This window comes from Podarcis muralis, chromosome 3, assembly GCF_964188315.1.
Source record: "Podarcis muralis chromosome 3, rPodMur119.hap1.1, whole genome shotgun sequence".
NCBI classification, from domain to species: Eukaryota; Metazoa; Chordata; class Lepidosauria; order Squamata; family Lacertidae; genus Podarcis; species Podarcis muralis.
In genome coordinates, this window is record NC_135657.1 from 99,476,874 (window position 1) to 99,496,062 (window position 19,189).

Sequence of the window (19,189 nt, forward strand, 5' to 3'; positions counted from 1 at the left end):
AGTTCTCAGCCCCCCACTGCTTCTCTTAAGATTCTGAGAGAAAGAGACTGTTCAAGCCAATTGCTATATAACAGAGTCTATTTTTTATGCTAGCATTTATAAACATTTAAGACGTTATTCAGAAAGGAGTCTGATCTCTCTCAGGAGCAATACAGAGAACCTGAAGGGGATGTATCCAAAGTTTGATAATTCAGTCTCATTGCCCTGATGAAGTGAAGGCCTTTGACATTTTCCTACTTGTCATTTGAAAATGTCTGTGAGTGCAAGCCAGCAAATGGCTACAGATATATAACGTGGGAACATCGCCTCAGATTCAGCACTGAGCATTCAGATGACATACATCTGAAGCCATTTTCTGGCAACCATTCCACCTGTGTGTTTGAAAACATTTAATGTCTGACAAAGCCAGATCTACCAAATGCTTCCTGTATCATCATGGCTTATAGGTACAATACACCGAGCTTTAGAATATCTATGCACAACATATAATGACTGATGCTTGAACAACAGCAGTCAGTGAGGTCCGGATCAAGTCTCTCCATCTCCCAGTCAAGATTTACATATTTTCTTTTGGGGAAAGTGTACACAGCTGAAATCACTAGACATGTAACTCTTGGTGGTACATGCAGCCTTTTTCAGGCTATATGGATCATGTTCAGTGGATGGCTAGGGGAGACTGTCATTGCTAGTTTATGTTGGATTCCCTCAGCAGCTGCCATTTTATTTAATCTATATCAGTGTTTATTTTGGCTTTTTCTCAGCTGCTTTGCATTTCAAAGTTTTCAAAATGATAAGCAGAAACTGCTTTCAAGTAGTGTTGCTATATAGCTTCACCGTCAGGTTGACTATCAAAATAATCTATGTTTCGTAAGTGAAACATGTTTTCAAACACTACGTTTTGTGGCTCAAAAACTTGGTTGCATTTCAAAAGGACCTATATTTGCAGACAGCTATCTTGTTCTGTAGAAATTGCTTTTTAATAATGTAAATGGACAAGGGCAATGACCCATTTTGCAAAAGTTACCTTTATAAAGATTATATTGCCTTGATTTTAAAAAAAAAAATCCCTGCTGTAGAGCCTAACTATTTTCAGATGAGGAAATATTTACGTTGGCGAGTCAGAATGATATTTTGCTTCCTTATGAAGAAGAAACAAAAGCTTTCTTTAGGATATTGCTGTGACCCACAGAATGCTTAAGTGGGCTGTAGCTAAGTAAAAACTAATGTCCTTGCTAGTAAATCTTTCTTTGTACTTCGTTTTTTAATATAAGCAGAGCCCTGCAGACTCTAGTCTGTCCAGCCCAGCACCCTGTTCTCAGTGTGCCCAGTCAGATGCCCTTGGGAAGCCTACATGCAAAGACATGAGCACAACGGCACTCTTCACAATTGTGCTGCCCAGCAACTGGCATTCAGAGGACATAGACCTCATATCTAGTAGCCACTCATAGTCTTACACCACAAATTTGTTGCTGGAACAGCTCTTGGGTTGGGGCAACTGGATAATATGTTTTAAACGGTTCTAATTTTGCTTCCTCTGTTTTGTTTTTGTTGGGTTGGTGTTGGTTAAATGTTTAGTTGGGGTTGGCAGTGACTTTAATTTGGGCATAACTGTAAACTGTTTATTGTTATTGTTGTTTTTAGTTTCTTTTGATTTATTGGTTTGTTTGTTGCTCATATAGGATATTTTGTTTTTTAATGTTTTATGTTTTGTTGTGTTTTTATATGTGTTGTAAGCTGCCCAGAGTGGCTGGGGAAACCCAGTCAGATGGGAGGGATATAAATTAAATTATTATTATTATTATTATTCATTTTTAAAGCCATCCATGTTGGTGGCCATCACTACATATGATGGATGCAAACTCCATCGTTTAACTCTGCTTTCTTTTATCTGTCCTGGCTCTTCCACTATTCAGCTCCATTGAATGACCTCAGGTTCTAGTTTTATAAGAGGGAAAACCTCTTGCTATCCAATTTCTCTACACTTAATCTATCGTGTCCTTTTCTTCTTTTTTTCTTAAAACAAAATGGCCCAAATGTTGTAGCCTTTCCTCATAGAGGAGTCTCCCTAGCACCTTAATCATGTTGGTTCCCCTTTCTTGATCCTTTTCCAACTCTAAAACATCCCTTTTGAGGTGCAACGAATATTATAGAATGGTACATACTGTATGTACAATAAATTACCATGAATTCTTCATTGACTGTCAGAGCTAGTAAGGCAAAGGAAAAGATCCTATGGTGATCTGTACTCAGTGACTGATGCCCAAACAAGGTGTATCTTTTTCCCAAACTGGGAAGGCTTTGAGTTTCAGTGGAGGAATTGCTTGACGCTTCCTCCTGCCCATTTCTCCACTCAAAATGCCCCCTCGGCAGGTGATTTTCCACCCACAGGGGAAAAGGCATCCTTCTATCTTCAAAACAATAAAAAGGAGCTTAGGGTTGCAATCCTATACATGCATACTGGGGAGTAATTTCTGTTGAAAACAGGGCTTACATCAGAAAGGCCATGTGTATAGGATTCTGCTGCATATTGCATTTCACCATTTCCCATTATCTTTCAAGTCAATATATTGGTTCCTTGTCAAATGGTTATAACATTAAAAAAACAAAGTAGCAATTAAGTTTATAGACGAGCAATGGTCTAGCTCTTTTCAGCGTTGACTTACCTGTATTTTAGTTCTTCGTTTGCAAGATAGAAATGTTCATATAAGGAATATGCCTCATTTGCTTCCCAGTCCTTCAACTGTATTCTAAGAACATACTGCTTCTGATTGGTTAGTTGGGAAACTAACTCATTGCCCAGCCAGTACTCCCCAGAAGGATTCCCAAATCCCTGTAATCCAAATTGGACATTTTAACTGTATTAGTTTTGTTTGACTCTGAAGTCAGCAGGTCACGCCATCCCAAAAAATAAAATGTTACGGTTGTCAATCTGTCATCACATAAAACACTTCGCAATGCCAAAATTTCTGGGTCTTTCTATTTTTTTGAAAAGTAGATTTCAACAAACATAAACTTAGGAGTCTGGAAACAAAATGGAACTTTGTTCTTGCTAACTGTGGGGCAAAATGCCAGTGGAAATATCCATTAATTTTTTTAAAAAAACCCCACCATAAATTAAACATCACCGTGTTAATAGCCAATGTGTGGGCTAAAAAATCCTTTTTAAAACACAGATGCCTCTCATGCAGTAACATAAGGCAGGTAAGATTGCTCTAGTTTCACCCGAAGAAAAGGCCTTATTACATAGATCTAAGTTTTATAATTCATGTTAAACATCCAGAGCTTAGCTACTGGGCCTATGGTTTGCCTGTAGAAGACCCTAGTCTCATCCTCCTGCCTTCTCTGGCTAAAAGGAACTTAGGTCCAGAGCTATGAAAGATCTTATAACCTCCAATTGTGTGGGTGACCTCAGTTATAATCAAAGCTATTCAGAAGTTAAATTGTTCAAGATTATGGCAGTTCTGCCTTACCGCTTTGTACTCCGCCCACGTCCGGTCAAAGTCAACTTTGCCGTCTGAGCGTCGCTGAATAATCGTCCAACCTCCTCCGCTGGTCTCCATATCACAGTATGTCTGTCAGTACATACAAACATTGAAATTACTCACATTTCATTTGATTCATTCTATCTGATAGAAATTCTGGCAAAAAAAGCATTACTGTAAATGGGAGGAGGGAATAGGAAGACACTTACTCGCTCATTTCCATAGCATTTTTGTTGTTGTTGTATTAATAGCTTTTACTCCAACTTTTATTCCAAAGAGCTCAAGGTGGCGCATACATGGTTCTTCCCCCTCATCCTTTAATCCTCACAACCACCCTGTGAGGTAGGCTAGGCTGAGAGTCCCCGGTGAACTTCTATAACTAAAATGAGCTGCTTGCTATGCAAACGTTTTTACCTTAATCCAGCAAGATAGATAACAAGTATGAACTCAAGGATGCTGTGGAGGGAGAAAAACTGCCCTGAGCATGCAGGGGACAAGTCCAAAGTGCTCCTGCACTAGTTGTACACAAATAAACGGTCCCTGTCGTATCAATCGTTCATTTGAAAGTTGAAGGGGAAGTGTTGCTTTCTACTTGCCGCCATTACTGGCAAGTAGAAAGCAAGCAGTAGTGATGTATGGAAGTGAGAGCTGGACCATAAAGAAAGCTGATCGCCGAAGAATTGATGCTTTTGAATTATGGTGCTGGAGGAGACTCTTGAGAGTCCCATGGACTGCAAGAAGATCAAACCTCTCCATTCTGAAGGAAATCAGCCCTGAGTGCTCACTGGAAGGACAGATCCTGAAGCTAAGGCTGCAATACTTTGGCCACCTCATGAGAAGAGACAACTCCCTGGAAAAGACCCTGATGTTGGGAAAGATTGAGGGCACAAGGAGAAGGGGATGACAGAGGACGAGATGGTTGGACAGTGTTCTTGAAGCTACCAGCATGAGTTTGACCAAACTGCGGGAGGCAGTGGAAGACAGGAGTGCCTGGCGTGCTCTGGTCTATGGGTCACGAAGAGTCGGACATGACTAAACGACTAAACAACAACAACAACAACAACTTGCCGCCATTATTTTCCTTATTGGTCTCCATTATTGCCCTTAAAACTGCCTATGCTAACCATCTAGTCCAGGCATAGGCAAACTTGGCTCTCCAGATGTTTTGGGACTACAATTCCCATCATCCCAGACCGCTGGTCCTGTTAGCTAGGGGTGATGGGAGTTGCAGTCCCAAAACATCTGGAGGGCCGAGTTTGCCTATGCCTGATCTAGTCTGATGCAGAGGTTTCATGAAACTTAGAGATTCATGAATTCACAGAGGCCTCTCCAACAGATAGGCAAAGGAAACTTGTTGCTGCACTACAATTCCTATCCTACCTGTCCATTAGCTTTGTTGGCTGAGGCTGATGGGAGTTGGCATCTGTAGGGCTGCAGATTGTGTTGCAATGAAACCATATTCCTGAAATGGTTAAAATGTTAGCTAAAGTCTCCTTCCATCAGATCCTGTATTTTGCTGCCAATTTTGGTTTCCAAAACACTTCTGTTTTCGTTTTGTTTTTGAAGGCCTTTCTTTGTTGCTCTGGGGGAGACCTACATAAAGCTGAAAACTAAGGAGCATTATTAATGGACAGAAGCCCATATAATTAAGGATTGGATTAGGTAGATCGTGGTAGATGGAATGCATCCCCTTCAAAAATGCATGACTAATTCTAGTTCAGGAGGTTATTTACTATGGCCCTTCAGTTTCCTCAACAGAATTGGTTTGAACGTTTCGGCTACTAAAAGGCGTAATTTAGTATTTAAAAGGGCAAGGGTTTTCCAAATGGGTGTTGCACTGAAAGAGTAAACAACCATAGGATTCACAAAATCATTGAAGTGCACAGAGAACATTTTGGCAACAGAATGTATAGAATTTCCATGAAACGGGAGGCCAAAGTTAGAATCTAAAGAACCACGTGCTCAATGGGATTTTGGCTATGTGCTTTTCAAACAGTAGCCCTCCCTGGCACCAAGCAAAGAGTTTTTGAAACTTCTGCTGTTTGTGGTGTGGCATGATGGTGTGATATTTCTTTGGGGTCCCACTAACCTGCCTCAAGCTATTTTTCAGTTGCATGTAGTAGGTAAATATAATATGGCCCTCTTAAATGATTATTGTTTCTTAAGATAGGGGAGAAATGAGATCACTTCTAACAACAGTACAGTGGTTTTTTGCCTTGTCAGTTTTTAGCATGTCAGTTTTACACTGTGCTTTCCAATGAAAGCTTGCAGGGGGGAAAACAAGCCCAGTAAAATACATTGTGCAGCAGTGTTTATAAGTCTCTTGAGAATTTAGAGTCAGCATCGAGAGGAAAAAGATCAAAACAGAATAAACGCCGAGAGGAAAAAGATCAAAACACAAACAGCCAGAGTCTAACAAATGAAAGGCAATTCTGTGTCACCGCTCACAAAGTAAGTAAAATAACATCAATAACCTCTGAAATAAATGGCAGTTTGAGATAATAATTTGGACATCTATCCCAGCCTACAAAAATGTCACCCATATTTTCTCTATTGATGTAATGGTAGCAATTCTGCAGCTTCCATATGCAGTGATACCCACCAGGACTGCTTCTGCAAAACTTCAATTTCCAAGGGGTGCTATAGGTGGCTCCATGTAAACTGCACTGAAATGAATGAAGGCAGTGCAATAATAGTGTTTGATGGATTGCACTCCTAAGGCTGTGATAATCCATTAAACTACTTCTGCAAATAAGAGTCAGTATGATGAAGTCTAAACACTATAATCATTGTATTCTATGTAGCAGGTCTGGGAATAAAAATAGCATCATCAATCATACTGCCTAATTACTGGCCTAACAATGACCCTGATTTTGGGTGGGTGTTTTGTTTTGCTTTTTTAAAAAAGAGCTCTTTACAGAAACATAGTAAAACAGTGGTATGCAGAAACCTGACGATTACTTGAAATATGTAGAGCTGACATGTTCCACCACAAGCCTGTTGACTGACGTGTAAGATACTGAGAAGGCTATTGAAGTCACTTACAAAACTGAGCAGATATCCAAGTGCAGAATATTGAAACTGCAGTGCTAAAAGTGGTTTATGTTTGACGCAGTGAGAGCCAATGTGGACCAGATGTTTCTAGTGTACTGTCCACCCAACTGCTCTACAATCTCCCTGACCAAGCTGGCAGAGGTAGGTTCAGCGTTGGGGTTGGAGAACCCTTTCACAGTGTTGTTGAGGGTGGGGGAGGCATCTATATCCATACCAAAACTGCCTCAAATGGGTCATCTCAGGACTTCATGGCCTCCACGATAGCTATGCGGCTTTTTCAATACATCAGTGGTCCAATACATGTAACTGGTCATACCCTCAACCTCGTCTTTGCCACAGAGCAGAATGGAAATACTCTGTTGATTCTGTGTGTGTTCACTATGAATCCATTGTCATCATCATCATCATTTTATTATTTGTACTCTGCCCATCTGACTCAGTTGCCCCAGCCACGCTAAGCAGCTTCCAACAGATATAAAAAAAATCAAACGTTATGTTTGATGCCTTTGCATGTCTTCTAAAAGTTGTATAGTTATCTCCTTGAAATCTGATGGGAAGGTGTTCCACAGGGCGGGCACCACTACCGAGAAGGCCCTCTGCCTGGTTCCCTGTGGCTTCACTTCTTGCAGTGAGGGTACTGCCAGAAGGCCCTCAGACAGACCACTCTCTGGTATGGTTTGGGCTAAATCTTCAAGTATGTGGGACCCAGTCTGCTTTTGAAGACTGCTGGTATCTGACAGATTCCTGAATGCTCTGGGGGATTTTCCGGCTGACATGTCTGGCACTCCTGTCAAGACTCTTGTTTCACTATGAAATGGTGAGGTGCATAAAGCTATTGAGGGAGTATTTCCCCTTCCCATGTTTTCTTAATTTGTTTGTTCCTCAGCTTCTTGGCCTCCTTCAGTGTATGAATGTGGTTGTGTTGAGAATTTGCAGAAGGCGTGGGGCCATTAATCTAGCTACTGAAGAACAATTAGATGGGGACAACTATACATCATAATGGTCAACAAAGTTTGCAACTGGACAGTCTCCAGACTGTTGATCTACATAAGGATGGACACGGAAAGCATTCTTAGCACTCTTTCATAAGACTGTACTGCTGTTGTTGCATTTTCCTTTTCTAAGTTGGAAAGCGGAGTTTCATGTCGAGCTTAAAAGTACTTAAAACTGACACAATGATATTTTTAAAAATATATTGAAGCAGGATCTGATCCTGCCTAAATTTAATCAAGAGAATGTTTTACCTTTTTCGCATCTCCTGTGTTTGGCACTGTTAATGTGTAGACGCCACTGGTTGTCAGTCCTGCTTTGAATGCATCAGCACAGTCCTTGAAAGTGATGTGTTCTCCTCCAGTCTCCAGAGCATTATTGGATGCTGGAAAGCAAGTACACGTATTAAGCATATAACATAAAGGGTAAAGGTACCCCTGACCATTAGGTCCAGTCGTGGCCGACTCTGGGGTTGCGGCGCTCATCTCGCTTTATTGGCCGAGGGAACCGGCATACAGCTTCCGGGTCATGTGGCCAGCATGACTAAGCCGCTTCTGGCAAACCAGAGCAGCACACGGAAATGCCGTTTACCTTCCCGCTGGAGCGGTACCTATTTATCTACTTGCACTTTGACGTGCTTTCGAACTGCTAGGTAGGTAGGAGCAGGGACTGAGCAACAGGAGCTCACCCCATCGGGATTCGAACCACCGACCTTCTGATCGGCAAGTCCTAGGTTCTGTGGTTTAACCCACAGCACCACCCGCATCCCATAGCATATAATATAAGGTAAAGGTAAAGGTACCCCTGCCCGTACGGGCCAGTCTTGACAGACTCTAGGGTTGTGCGCTCATCTCACTCTATAGGCCGGGAGCCAGCGCTGTCCGCAGACACTTCCGGGTCACGTGGCCAGCGTGACAAGCTGCATCTGGCGAGCCAGCGCAGCACACGGAACGCCGTTTACCTTCCCGCTGGTAAGCGGTCCCTATTTATCTACTTGCACCCGGGGGTGCTTTCGAACTGCTAGGTTGGCAGGTGCTGGGACCGAACGACGGGAGCGCACCCCGCCGCGGGGATTCGAACCGCTGACCTTTCGATCGGCAAGTCCTAGGTGCTGAGGCTTTTACCCACAGCGCCACCCGCGTCCCTAGCATATAATATAAATGCATTCAAATGGCCATTGTATTTGAAAAACCTCTAAGAAAACTTCTGCAGAGCTGACTTTAGCCATGTCCTATTCTCTCCTCTGCCTCATTTGTTCGAAGCCTTTCAGATTGTTTACCTTTTAGATCTGGTTCATAAATTTGGTTTCCTTAAAATACAAGGTTGCTTCCAGCTTTTTAATTGTTTTTCCACACTCCTCTGATAGTTGACACTTTTAGAAGCGCTCCCCCCCCCCCCGACACTGGCACGTGTTCAGGATTTTATTTTTCCCCCCACATCGGTGCTGAGGCAAACACAGCTTGTTTACTTGTTTGTGCACTAACTTAGGAGATAACATCAGCAGAAGCACGCAGAGTTTTGGAAATATGCTTAACAGGCTATCTTTAGGCCTTTGAGGACTGTATTGTCCTGTATAGGGCATGGTGGTTTTGCTTAAAGAAGAAGAAGAAAACATTCTGAATTGATTCTGTGTTTATTATGTTTGCATAACTATATTTATAATTATTTGTAAATACAAATGGACCTGCAATAAAATATGTGCAGTGAAGAGTGCAGCAGTTCAGCTAGCCATGCCTTATTTCAGTCGTTCCCCCCACCCCCGTTTTCTTTCTTCTTCCAACAACCAGTCAGTATGCTCAGTCCCCATTGGGCTGCTGGGATTCCCTTTTTCTTCTTCTTTTTGTGCTTCTGAAAAATATGCATGCCAATACTGTCTTCGTGTGTGTGGATGGTACTGTTTTAAGGTAAAGGTAAAGGTACCCCTGCCCGTACGGGCCAGTCTTGACAGACTCTAGGGTTGTGCGCCCATCTCACTCAAGAGGCCAGGGGCCAGCGCTGTCCGGAGACACTTCCAGGTCACGTGGCCAGCGTGACATCGCTGCTCTGGCGAGCCAGAGCCGCACACGGAAACGCCGTTTACCTTCCCGCTAGTAAGCGGTCCCTATTTACCTAGTTGCACCCGGGAGTGCTTTCGGACTGCTAGGTTGGCAAGCGCTGGGACCGAACGACAGGAGCTCACCCCACCGCGGGGATTCGAACCGCCGACCTTTCGATCGGCAAGCCCTAGGCGCTGAGGCTTTTACCCACAGCGCCACCCGCGTCCCTTGCTACTGTTTTAGCTACATTAAATAAACTCCACACTTGGGGAATGAGTTTGCTTGCTGCTTTTTTTCAGCTGGAACTCAGTTCTGGCACCTCTCAGGTGGGCGCCATTGCCGTTCTGAGAGAACAAGGATGAGTTCCGGCACCTCTTTTTCTAGAAAAATAGCACTGAGTATATAGAATCATGGCAATTAATGATGGAGTAAAAGTTTGTTCATATCTTCTCAAGTTCTGAGGCCGTTAGCGATTAACAGCAAGTAGCATCCCTGTCACATTTTAAGCGTGTTACTTTCAATTCTGTGCATACAGCTTGGGAGATTTTGTGTAAAGTGTGGGAGCTAAACCTAATCAACCTCAGAGAAACCCCCTGGAATCGCAAAATCGGGGACTGTGAAGTGCTTTAGTTGGCGTTAGCTGGGTCCTCTTCATTGCTGGTGTCACACAAGCTGGAAAAGACAGCCTCTGGCGCCTCAAAGGGTTAATTTAATTCAGATACTAGAGAGCAACCAAAATTGTCTTTGGCAAAAGTGAGTCCTCTGTGGTCACACTGTCATGGTGCCAGAGGCTTTGGCCTTGTGGGTGACCCGCAGGCTTGTCATTCTCAGAATTACTATGGTATGAGGTTCGACACACACACAGGAAAGCAGGCTAACCAAGTCTCACGCTGGTGCCAAGCTCAGAGTATCTTTGGCCCTCATCATTCCTTTCTTTCTTACCCACATGGATAGGCAACAAACTGGCCTAAGCCTACGCATACCTGTTATAATTATACTTTACACTTGGAAAGAATCTGAGGGTCATTGCGGAGGTGGGGGAAGGCTCACCAAAAAGGAAATTGTTTCTCACTGCAGCAACTAGCGTCTTCTACTCCACTTACGGTTTGGTGTAGAAATCATAGAGAACAGGCTCTGCACAGTCTCCCTCAGATCGTGTTGCTGTTTTTGCAGGAACGAGTTGTTGGCTGTGGCCGTGGCCAGCTGTTTTTCTAGTTCTTCTATTGTGGAGTTCTGTCTGGACACGAGTGACTGGAGCTTATCTTTCTCATCTCTAATCGACTGTAACTGGGACGTATGCTTGTCTTCTATATCAATAACTTTTTTTTCCAGAAAGCTAAAAAAATAAGAGGGGAAGAAAACACTGTTATTGGTTTAGTACTTTTACGTGGCTAAAGGGGGGTGGGGGGAGAGAAAACTGAGCCAGCTAAGGAACCACAAGTTTCCACTGTAGGTTCTGGTCACAAGTTACTTGCCATACAAAGTCTGGTGAGACACCCGAGTGCCTCTCCTGTTCCCCAGCTCCTAATAGTGATCAAAAGGCAAAGTCTTTTGCAAGCTTATACCGTGGTTATTTGAACGTAGTACCTAATTCCCTGATCTGTTCTTTACAAATAGTAGTGGGTTTTGCGGTGGGAGGAGGCTCACAATGCCGTGTTTCAGAACATGAATGCATGATGCGAATTCAGCACAATATACACAACAGCCTTTTATTTTGGTCAACTCTGCAGCTTTTAATTTTGCTTAATTCTGCAACTTTGCATTATTTACTCTGATTCTGACAGCATACTGTAAAAGAGAATCGGGATCTGTGAAGGCCACTAAAGCCCTACCCCAATGCAAATCTGATTCAACTGCCCCTCTGGCAGCTGAGATTCCAGCAGCCGTTGCAAACTTGCTTTCAAATGTGAAGGCCACTAAAGCCCTACCCCTAGCAAATCTGATTCAACTGCCCCTCTGGCAGCTGAGATTCCAGCAGCCGTTGCAAACTTGCTTTCAAATGCATCTTCAGAACGTTGACGCTACACGGTTTTAGAACTGGGCAGGGGGAATGAAATTTGAGATTCTCACGATGCTGAATTCCGCAATCAATGCCATGTTTGGTTTTGCTGTATATGCATAAATCAAGCAGTCCTGCTGTATATGTCCTGCCCTGAAGACACCATATTCAAATAACTGCTGTTCAGCATCGATCGCGTGCATTAGAAGCTGTGTTGGATCAGCAGACCAGATTTCATTTTCCACTTCTCCTATGTACGCTGAGAAAATCTTTCACAACTCAGGACCCATAGTATACTTGTTCTAGCAAAGGACAAGTGTGTTCAAGTGCTATTCCTGCACTTGCCGCAATAAATCACATTGTAATAGTGAACCCATATTTTCTTTGCTCCCCTTGAGTAAAGTATCTTGTTTGCATAAAACAAACCTTGCAGGAGCATGCACAAATATAGCAAGGGAGTGAAGACAAATATGAAAACATGCCCTTTCCCTTCAGCACTCATGTTTACCAGAAAGGAAAAGTCCTTTCAGCATAGGACTTCAACTGAATCATACAGCTTGGCTCATTTTACATTCAACCCCACATTGTACTGTTACAGGCACAGGATGGCAACCCTATGATTCGAAACATATTTCATCTTCACTTCAGAAAACAATTCCCCTTTCTCTGTAATATAGCTGTTGACACATCAGCCTCTCCCTGTGAGGACTGTTAAGCCGAACAGATGGGCTGATTATGCATTTACTATTGAAAAATTGTGTCGGTAGCAGATTACAATCCAGTTTGGAGAACAGTAAGGTTGATTTCTCTTCCATGTGAGACTATAGCCAACTGCAGATCACGCATGAGGCTTATGGAGTAAGCAAAGTTCACAGTTCCCCCTCTTTTTTCCAGCTAGCCTGGTGATCCCAGCTCAGCAAGAAATGTTAACAGTTCTGTTGGCCAGCTGTCATTCAAAATGTTCTGGGTAAACAAAAAGAGCCTCAAAGTCCTTTGATGTTGTACGCTGAGTATGGATGCAAGCAGGGATCATGTCTGGCTCTCAATTAATACAAAAGGAAGCCAAGAGTGGAATCAAATACTTATCTCTTTGGTGGTTTGAAAATCACAGTAACATTTTTGCGGCATCCAGCGCAGCTGGGCAGCCAGATTTTGCCTGGCAATCAAATAAGCGTTCTCATTAGGAATGAAGGGTGAGTTCCCCCCCTTTTGGTGGGGGAAATGGTAAATAAAGGATATTTCAAATCCACCATCTTGTCACGCCAGGTAGGTTTAGAATATGGCTCTAGCGAAAGACACACAGACAAGAGATGGATTGTTTTGTCCTCTGATAGGCAGGAACTCATTCCCATTATATTCCTTGGTATGATCAAGTGGGTGAGATACAACTTGGCACCTTTTGCTAAATAAATAAAACTGCCTTCTGAGTGGGAAAGTCAATGGGATGCCTTTAATGAGCTCAAGAGCTGATAGTCATTCCTCAGGTTTAAAGGAATTACACATGTAAGCTAGGTTGGCATCCATTGATTGCTTATTATTCTCTTACAGCTCCCATTACCAACCTGCCCCCCCCCCCCTGCAAATTTTTTTAGACTGCAACTCCCATCACTTCAGCCAGCACAACAGTGGAAAGCTAGGGGTGATGGGGCTTGTAGTCCAAAATATATTGATTGGTGAAGGCCATCTTTACAGTATTGCTGAAGTGACTAATCTGCGGAGCTATTCTCCTTTTCCAAATCGCATATCAGTTTTTGTTATTTGCTTATCTATAGGTAGGAGGAAAAGTGGGGTGTCCTAAAGAGGACTATAGTGAAGGTGAAGACTAAAAGCTACAGAGCTTTTGCAAGCAGGAGAAAACTTAGATCTTATTTTAAATGATGGTTATTTTCATTTCTTCGACAGGACCTATGTGCATGTCATTTTTATTCTATATAGGGCACACATGGTCTTGGGAATGAAGAATGCGGCCCCATAACTTCTGGCACATTTCAAATTCCATGCATACAGATAATATTTCCTGGTGTTAAGAAAGTCATCTCCATTTCTGTTCATTGAAACAAAAGGCTTGATGCTCATTTGAAATATCCTGAGGTCATTTCAATTCGTCATCTCATTATAGATTTCCCTGCTGGGAAGAAAGCACATTTGAGAACAATAATACATTACCAGATAGGAAGAGTTATTACCTGTTTTTTTCTTGCAGTTTTCCTATCTCGCTGGTCTGATCTGAAATCTGCCTTTCCAGTTTGATAGTTGAAATTGAATGTGCCTGAAGCTGAAGCTCAAGCCTTGTTGTCTGATTCAGTACCTACATTTTGAGAAATGCAATTTTGGATCATGTTTGAGATAATTCAGAATAATTTACAAATTAATCCCGTCCTAAAATACCTAGACTATCATCACTATTTACCTGAATGAAAGGAAAACAAAAACCTCTTGAAGGTTTGATAAAATGTAAGTGACATTTACTTATGTCTATGTTTGCAGAAGACAAGTTGCAATATATGTGGGCTGTATCAGTCTTGTGTGTCATGACCGAACTGTTCCCAGTTTTATGAATGACCAAAGGCATCCACAGTTGTAGCCTCCTGGATGTGACAGCCACTTTGTGGATGTGGTGGTGATTTTCTAAGTTGCCACACTGACTGGAGTCACTTCTAGGTCACTGTGGGTGTACCTGCAGATAGGTTTGTTTTTCTTTCTTGATTAATCATTCCATGGTTCCAGGTCAGTATGATATCTGCTGCTTATTCTTGAAGTCTCAAGAACAACATCTGTTTTTAAGAATGAGGCAGCAAAATTGTCACATGGACAGTTGCTTAGCATTCCATTCTGCTGCATGCTCCTCATTGTGTTTTAAAATAACTCTTTTAATTCATCAGAATTTGGCTTCAGTTGGCAGGAGGAATTTATTACTCACATCCTTCATGTTGAATGGTCATTGAGGACATGTTTTCACACTTAAGGGTATTTCCAAATTGTTGCAGAGGAATTCATTCATTAATTAGAAGATATTACACACCCACCCACCCACACACACACACACACACTGCCCTTTATCATATCAAGTTCCGAGGTAACAGACAACACAAAATATTAAGAAAAGAGAAGATGTAACTTCAAAACGTTCCAAAACTTGCACAATTAATTCACTAAAGTCTATTAAAATGCCTCAGAAAATCAAAATGATTTTGCCTGGTACCTAAATTAAAGCCATGTTGGTGCCAGTGATCTTCTTGAGGGGACATTCTATCACTGAGGATACACTGCCAAGGAAACCCTCTTCCTTAGTAATAATATTTGTCCCTCTGGTGAAAGAGGAACATAGGAAGGGCTTCTGTAGACTATCTTAAAGAGCAGCAACAGGTTGAAATGAAACACACACACACACTCCTGAAATTTGGGCCCCATACCATTTTGAATTTTAAAGTAGGAACCAACACCTTCAATTGGGCCCAAAAATAAACTGACAGCCAGTTCTGTTAAAACTGCTGTGATATGGGTAAATTAGGCCGCACTAGTCAATATTCCGGCAATCTATTCTTACTGAGGCTCCTGAAGCTTCTGAGAACTGTCTCCAAGAGCAACTCCACAAATCACACATTGTAGTAAACCATTTGGGAGATAACCAGAGCGTGGATCACTGTGGCCAGAACTAGCGTCTTTGAAAGAGTAGTTATTTACTTAATCCTCTTACGTTGTTAATTAAACCCAGTACAAACCCAGTCACCAGCACAAATATTCAGCTTCTGAGCTAATGCTGACTATAAAAGCATCCTTCAGACATGTAAGTTTGCAGTAGTATGACATTGCACATGGTTTGAAACTGATTCACATGACTTTTCGGAAGCAGTCAAACAAATGTTTCATTGACTCTGCTACTCACACTTTTGACCTTGGACCACTTTGGACATGAAAAATGGAATAAATCGGGGATGATTTAGTATTGTTCTGAAGTAGAAATTTAAGTGTTTCCGTCTTTATAGGAAGCAACATTACAGTGCAAATATAGTAGTGATCTGAGAGTCATTGTGTAGCAGAACCCTTTCCCTGGTGTACGTAGTTTACCACATATGGTGAACTACTGCATTGGAAGATCTTTTGAAAATATAACCCCACACCGTGAATCTGAAGTGGTGCATTCCAGAATTTTGACACCTAGTTTTTGGACCTGTATAGAATACTTTTGGTTTTTATACTAACCAATCGTTATGTGCTAACGCTAGGTTTTCTTCCCCAACCACCCTTCACTTCAGTTTAAAAGTCTGGAAAATAACTGTAACTATACACAAGCTCCTCTCGAAAGCTTACTTAGCTTATTCTAAGAATTTAAGGAGTTCTGAAATGAATTTATTATTTCAAAACATCTATATTGTTTTTTCTGTGAATATAATAGTTTGCGGTTACTCCATAATAACCATATTTTTGGATGAGATCTGACTTGAAATCTAAAATGAAGAGCAATTTTTGTTGTTGTTCCAATCTGAGTATGGGAATGTCTCTGTTCCCCACAATTGATTTGGGACTTCAACAACAACTTGAAAAAAATGTGACAATTTATTTTTCTTTGTAGCTTCCTGTTACTCCCTAACCTTTCTCCCACTCAGTTCAATCTTTTGATTTATCCTGCAACTAAATTATAACCATTGAAATGCTCAGGCTTATCCAAGTTCCATTGCAGACTATGCCTTGCATAAGGGGTGCATAACTTAGGTCACTCCAAGTTTTTGCAGCCTGAGTGCTGCAAATTGGACCCAGCTCTGAATTTTGATGCTAGTTCGGATCAGAACTTCTCGGTTTCAAACATTAGTTTGACCACTGTGCTGGTGAATAGGAATAACAGTAACTTTCTTGAAACACTTTGCAAATTAGAGTGCTATGTAAACAGCAAGCCTCCATCAGCAGTATACTTTTAAAGCAGTATCATACCATGTTAAACAGTCATAGCTTCCCTCAAAGAATTCTAGGTGCTGGGAGTTGCAAGGAGACCAGTTTCCCCTCACAGAGCCATAGATCATTATGGATTCTCATAATTTTTATAAGAGATCCCCTCAACAATTCACAGGTCTCCCCTGTGTCCAGAAATGTGTTCTATGATTGGTTGGTTGCTTTGTTATTATGTGAAAAACACAAAGATCCACGAAGATTTGTGATTAAGATCAGGATTTTTGTGGTGCTGTCAAGCGTTGGAGCTATGATTTATACTGTGCAGTCTACCAGTGTAAGTTTTAATTGACTGATTAGTAGGGATGGGTGATAATATTGTCCAAAAGTGGTTTGAAATGTATATCGTGATATCGGTTTCATAATTTTTGACCTGGCAATATATCGTGAATCATGATGTTTGTTTGCCTTGCAAAAATCATAATGTTAGGAAAAAATCTGAAGCCAGCCAATGTCTTTACATACTTCTATCCTTAGTTCAGACATTGTGATACATCACAATGTTGGAAACCAAATATTGCCCAGTCTGACTTAAAGCATACAATATAGGGCACACGAGTCCTTTGAGTTCAGCTTCAGCTTGAACGACAGGTACTTACATGTGCTTCAACATCTGTTAATTTGCGGGTCTGTTCAGCGGTTTGATTTAGCAGATTCGTGCCTATTTCAATCATGACCGCCGTCTGGTTCTGCACTGCATTCTGCTGGATCTCCACCATTTCTTTTTTCATGTTATCCTGAATGTAGCTTTCGAGCTGCATGTCGGAAGAAGAAGAAGAAGAAGAACGTTTTATGTTCATGTGCTGTTTTGTTTATTTATAAACATGATTCTGGAGAGATTGCTAAGCGTTTCTTAAATTACAGATGTTTCCCCTCCGTTTCGTGGGAGTGGGGGCGAGAGAGTTTAACAGGCGAAACAAAATGGGGAAGCCTCTTACAAAGAGATCAGCATCTGGAGATGCCTGAGCCAGCTCTGCCATTACGAATGGGGAGCCAGTCCACTCAGGCAGCAGGTGCTGGTGTGCGCAAGACAACTGCAGGCCCACACTGTTCCCAAGGCCCCCTTGCACACCCACTGACAGCCTGTTGTTTTAGGTGGATGCCGTCTTGTTACCAGTGATGAGGTCATATGCAGCTACCAGTCCAATTGAGTCCTGTATGTAGACAGTGGGCCACCATTTTGTCTTTGCCTCAAGCAGCAAAATATATTCGACTGTCCCTGCTAATAGTAACTGCCTGTAGTCAATGTAGAGACAGGGGGGATATGAAAGGAGCATTTCATTTGACCCTGGGACTTGTCAGCAGTTAACTAGCCAGGTATTCTAATCCACTCCACCTTCACAATAACCATCCAGTGAAAACTAGTCACTACCCACCCAGAGTTGTAAGCAACAAGCTGGTGTCGAGTGAGAAAGGGAGAATTTTGTTACACATCCCATCTGTCTCTATGCTCCCGTATCTCTGCCTGGTAAACACCACTGTCACTGTTTTGTCACAACCGCCCCTTATTGAGAAAATGTTGGACTTTCAATTCGTTGGGGTGCCTTTCTCTTTGATTTTCTTTTTAAAAATGTGCTTATGCCTCAGCCTGAACTAGAGCTTTCCAGAATTCTTTGGTCTCCAGAAATTCAATATCTCCACGGAAGGGGAAACATCTTTAATCTCGTGTGCATGCCTGTAAGTGCACAGATTATGGATGCAAGACAAGCATCATCAATTTAATGAAAGAATAAGTAACCTGTGTTTCAGAAGCTTAGGCTCTTTTACAGTTAATACATGAGGCAGCAGGTGGTAAAGAAGGGTTTGGTCAGGTGCTGGTGCTCAGTCTGGGGATAGAGTTGCAAATGTACATGTACATATTCACCTGTGTGTTGCTGGAAAGAGTGCATTGCTCACACACTTTGAGAAGTTTAGTAACTGGCTTTTGATATACGGCTGCTTCCACCCATTGTCACCTCTGGTGGCCCTGTGCTGGTGTTAGCAACAGTGGGAATTTTATTTAGATATCAGAGCAGCTTAGACAAAGGCTTAGGAGTTTAGTCACCTTCCTGAACCGAGAGTTCAAATGTTTAAGAGCATCTTACACTTTCATTGTTAGGGATTAGACAAGAAGTCTGGTATGCTGTAACAATGCTGTTTGCACATTGTTGCTCAACTTTTAGACAAACAAAACATAAAAAGCAAGGGTGAGAAACGACGTCTTCCTCCTAGGGATGCCAAAATAACAACTGTTTCGAAAGGCTCTCCGGGCACGTCGGCATAATAACTGTTTAGCAGATCTCACCAACCCCACAGTCCAAGGCTTTAATTAAGCTTTTTATCAAAAAGGAATAAAAATCCTTTTTTGTATTATGGATTAGCAAGTACAGTGACTTTGCTTAGACCTTAAAGTCTCTGAAAACTGATCCCCACACAAACACCATTTTATGATTTCTGAGAGCTGTTTTAAGGTCTCTCCTGCCCCCAGCCAAGTTCTCAGCAGCTAGAAGCACTCTCATCTCTCACCATTCAATTCCCATCTCAAGCTAGTTATTCAGTAAAGTCTCATTCCTAATGGGAAATATTATGCTTAATTGTATCTCCTGACAATATTTTGTGGGCCATGACCTTTTCTTCTCTCTTCCTTCCCATGTTGCCATTATCTCCTTTGAGCTCCTCTAAATAGGAAACTGTTCTTTATGTAT

The 19,189-nt window shown here is 42.0% G+C and overlaps 2 protein-coding genes across 2 annotated transcripts in view; one reads left to right on the plus strand and one right to left on the minus strand.

Moving 5' to 3' along the window:
* Positions 1–19,189, plus strand: part of MCPH1 (microcephalin 1) — a 105,847-nt gene that overhangs the window by 31,035 nt on the left and 55,623 nt on the right. The gene's annotated exons all lie outside the window — the stretch shown is intronic.
* The window catches only part of ANGPT2 (angiopoietin 2), a 45,726-nt gene that overhangs the window by 4,928 nt on the left and 21,609 nt on the right, over positions 1–19,189 (minus strand). Inside the window, exons 2-7 of the mRNA XM_028722383.2 lie at positions 17,105–17,260; positions 13,748–13,869; positions 10,666–10,898; positions 7,781–7,911; positions 3,471–3,572; positions 2,664–2,830 (exon numbers count right to left, since the gene is read on the minus strand). Coding sequence (XP_028578216.2) covers positions 2,664–2,830; positions 3,471–3,572; positions 7,781–7,911; positions 10,666–10,898; positions 13,748–13,869; positions 17,105–17,260 — 911 coding nt within the window. The remainder of the gene's footprint in view (positions 1–2,663; positions 2,831–3,470; positions 3,573–7,780; positions 7,912–10,665; positions 10,899–13,747; positions 13,870–17,104; positions 17,261–19,189) is intronic.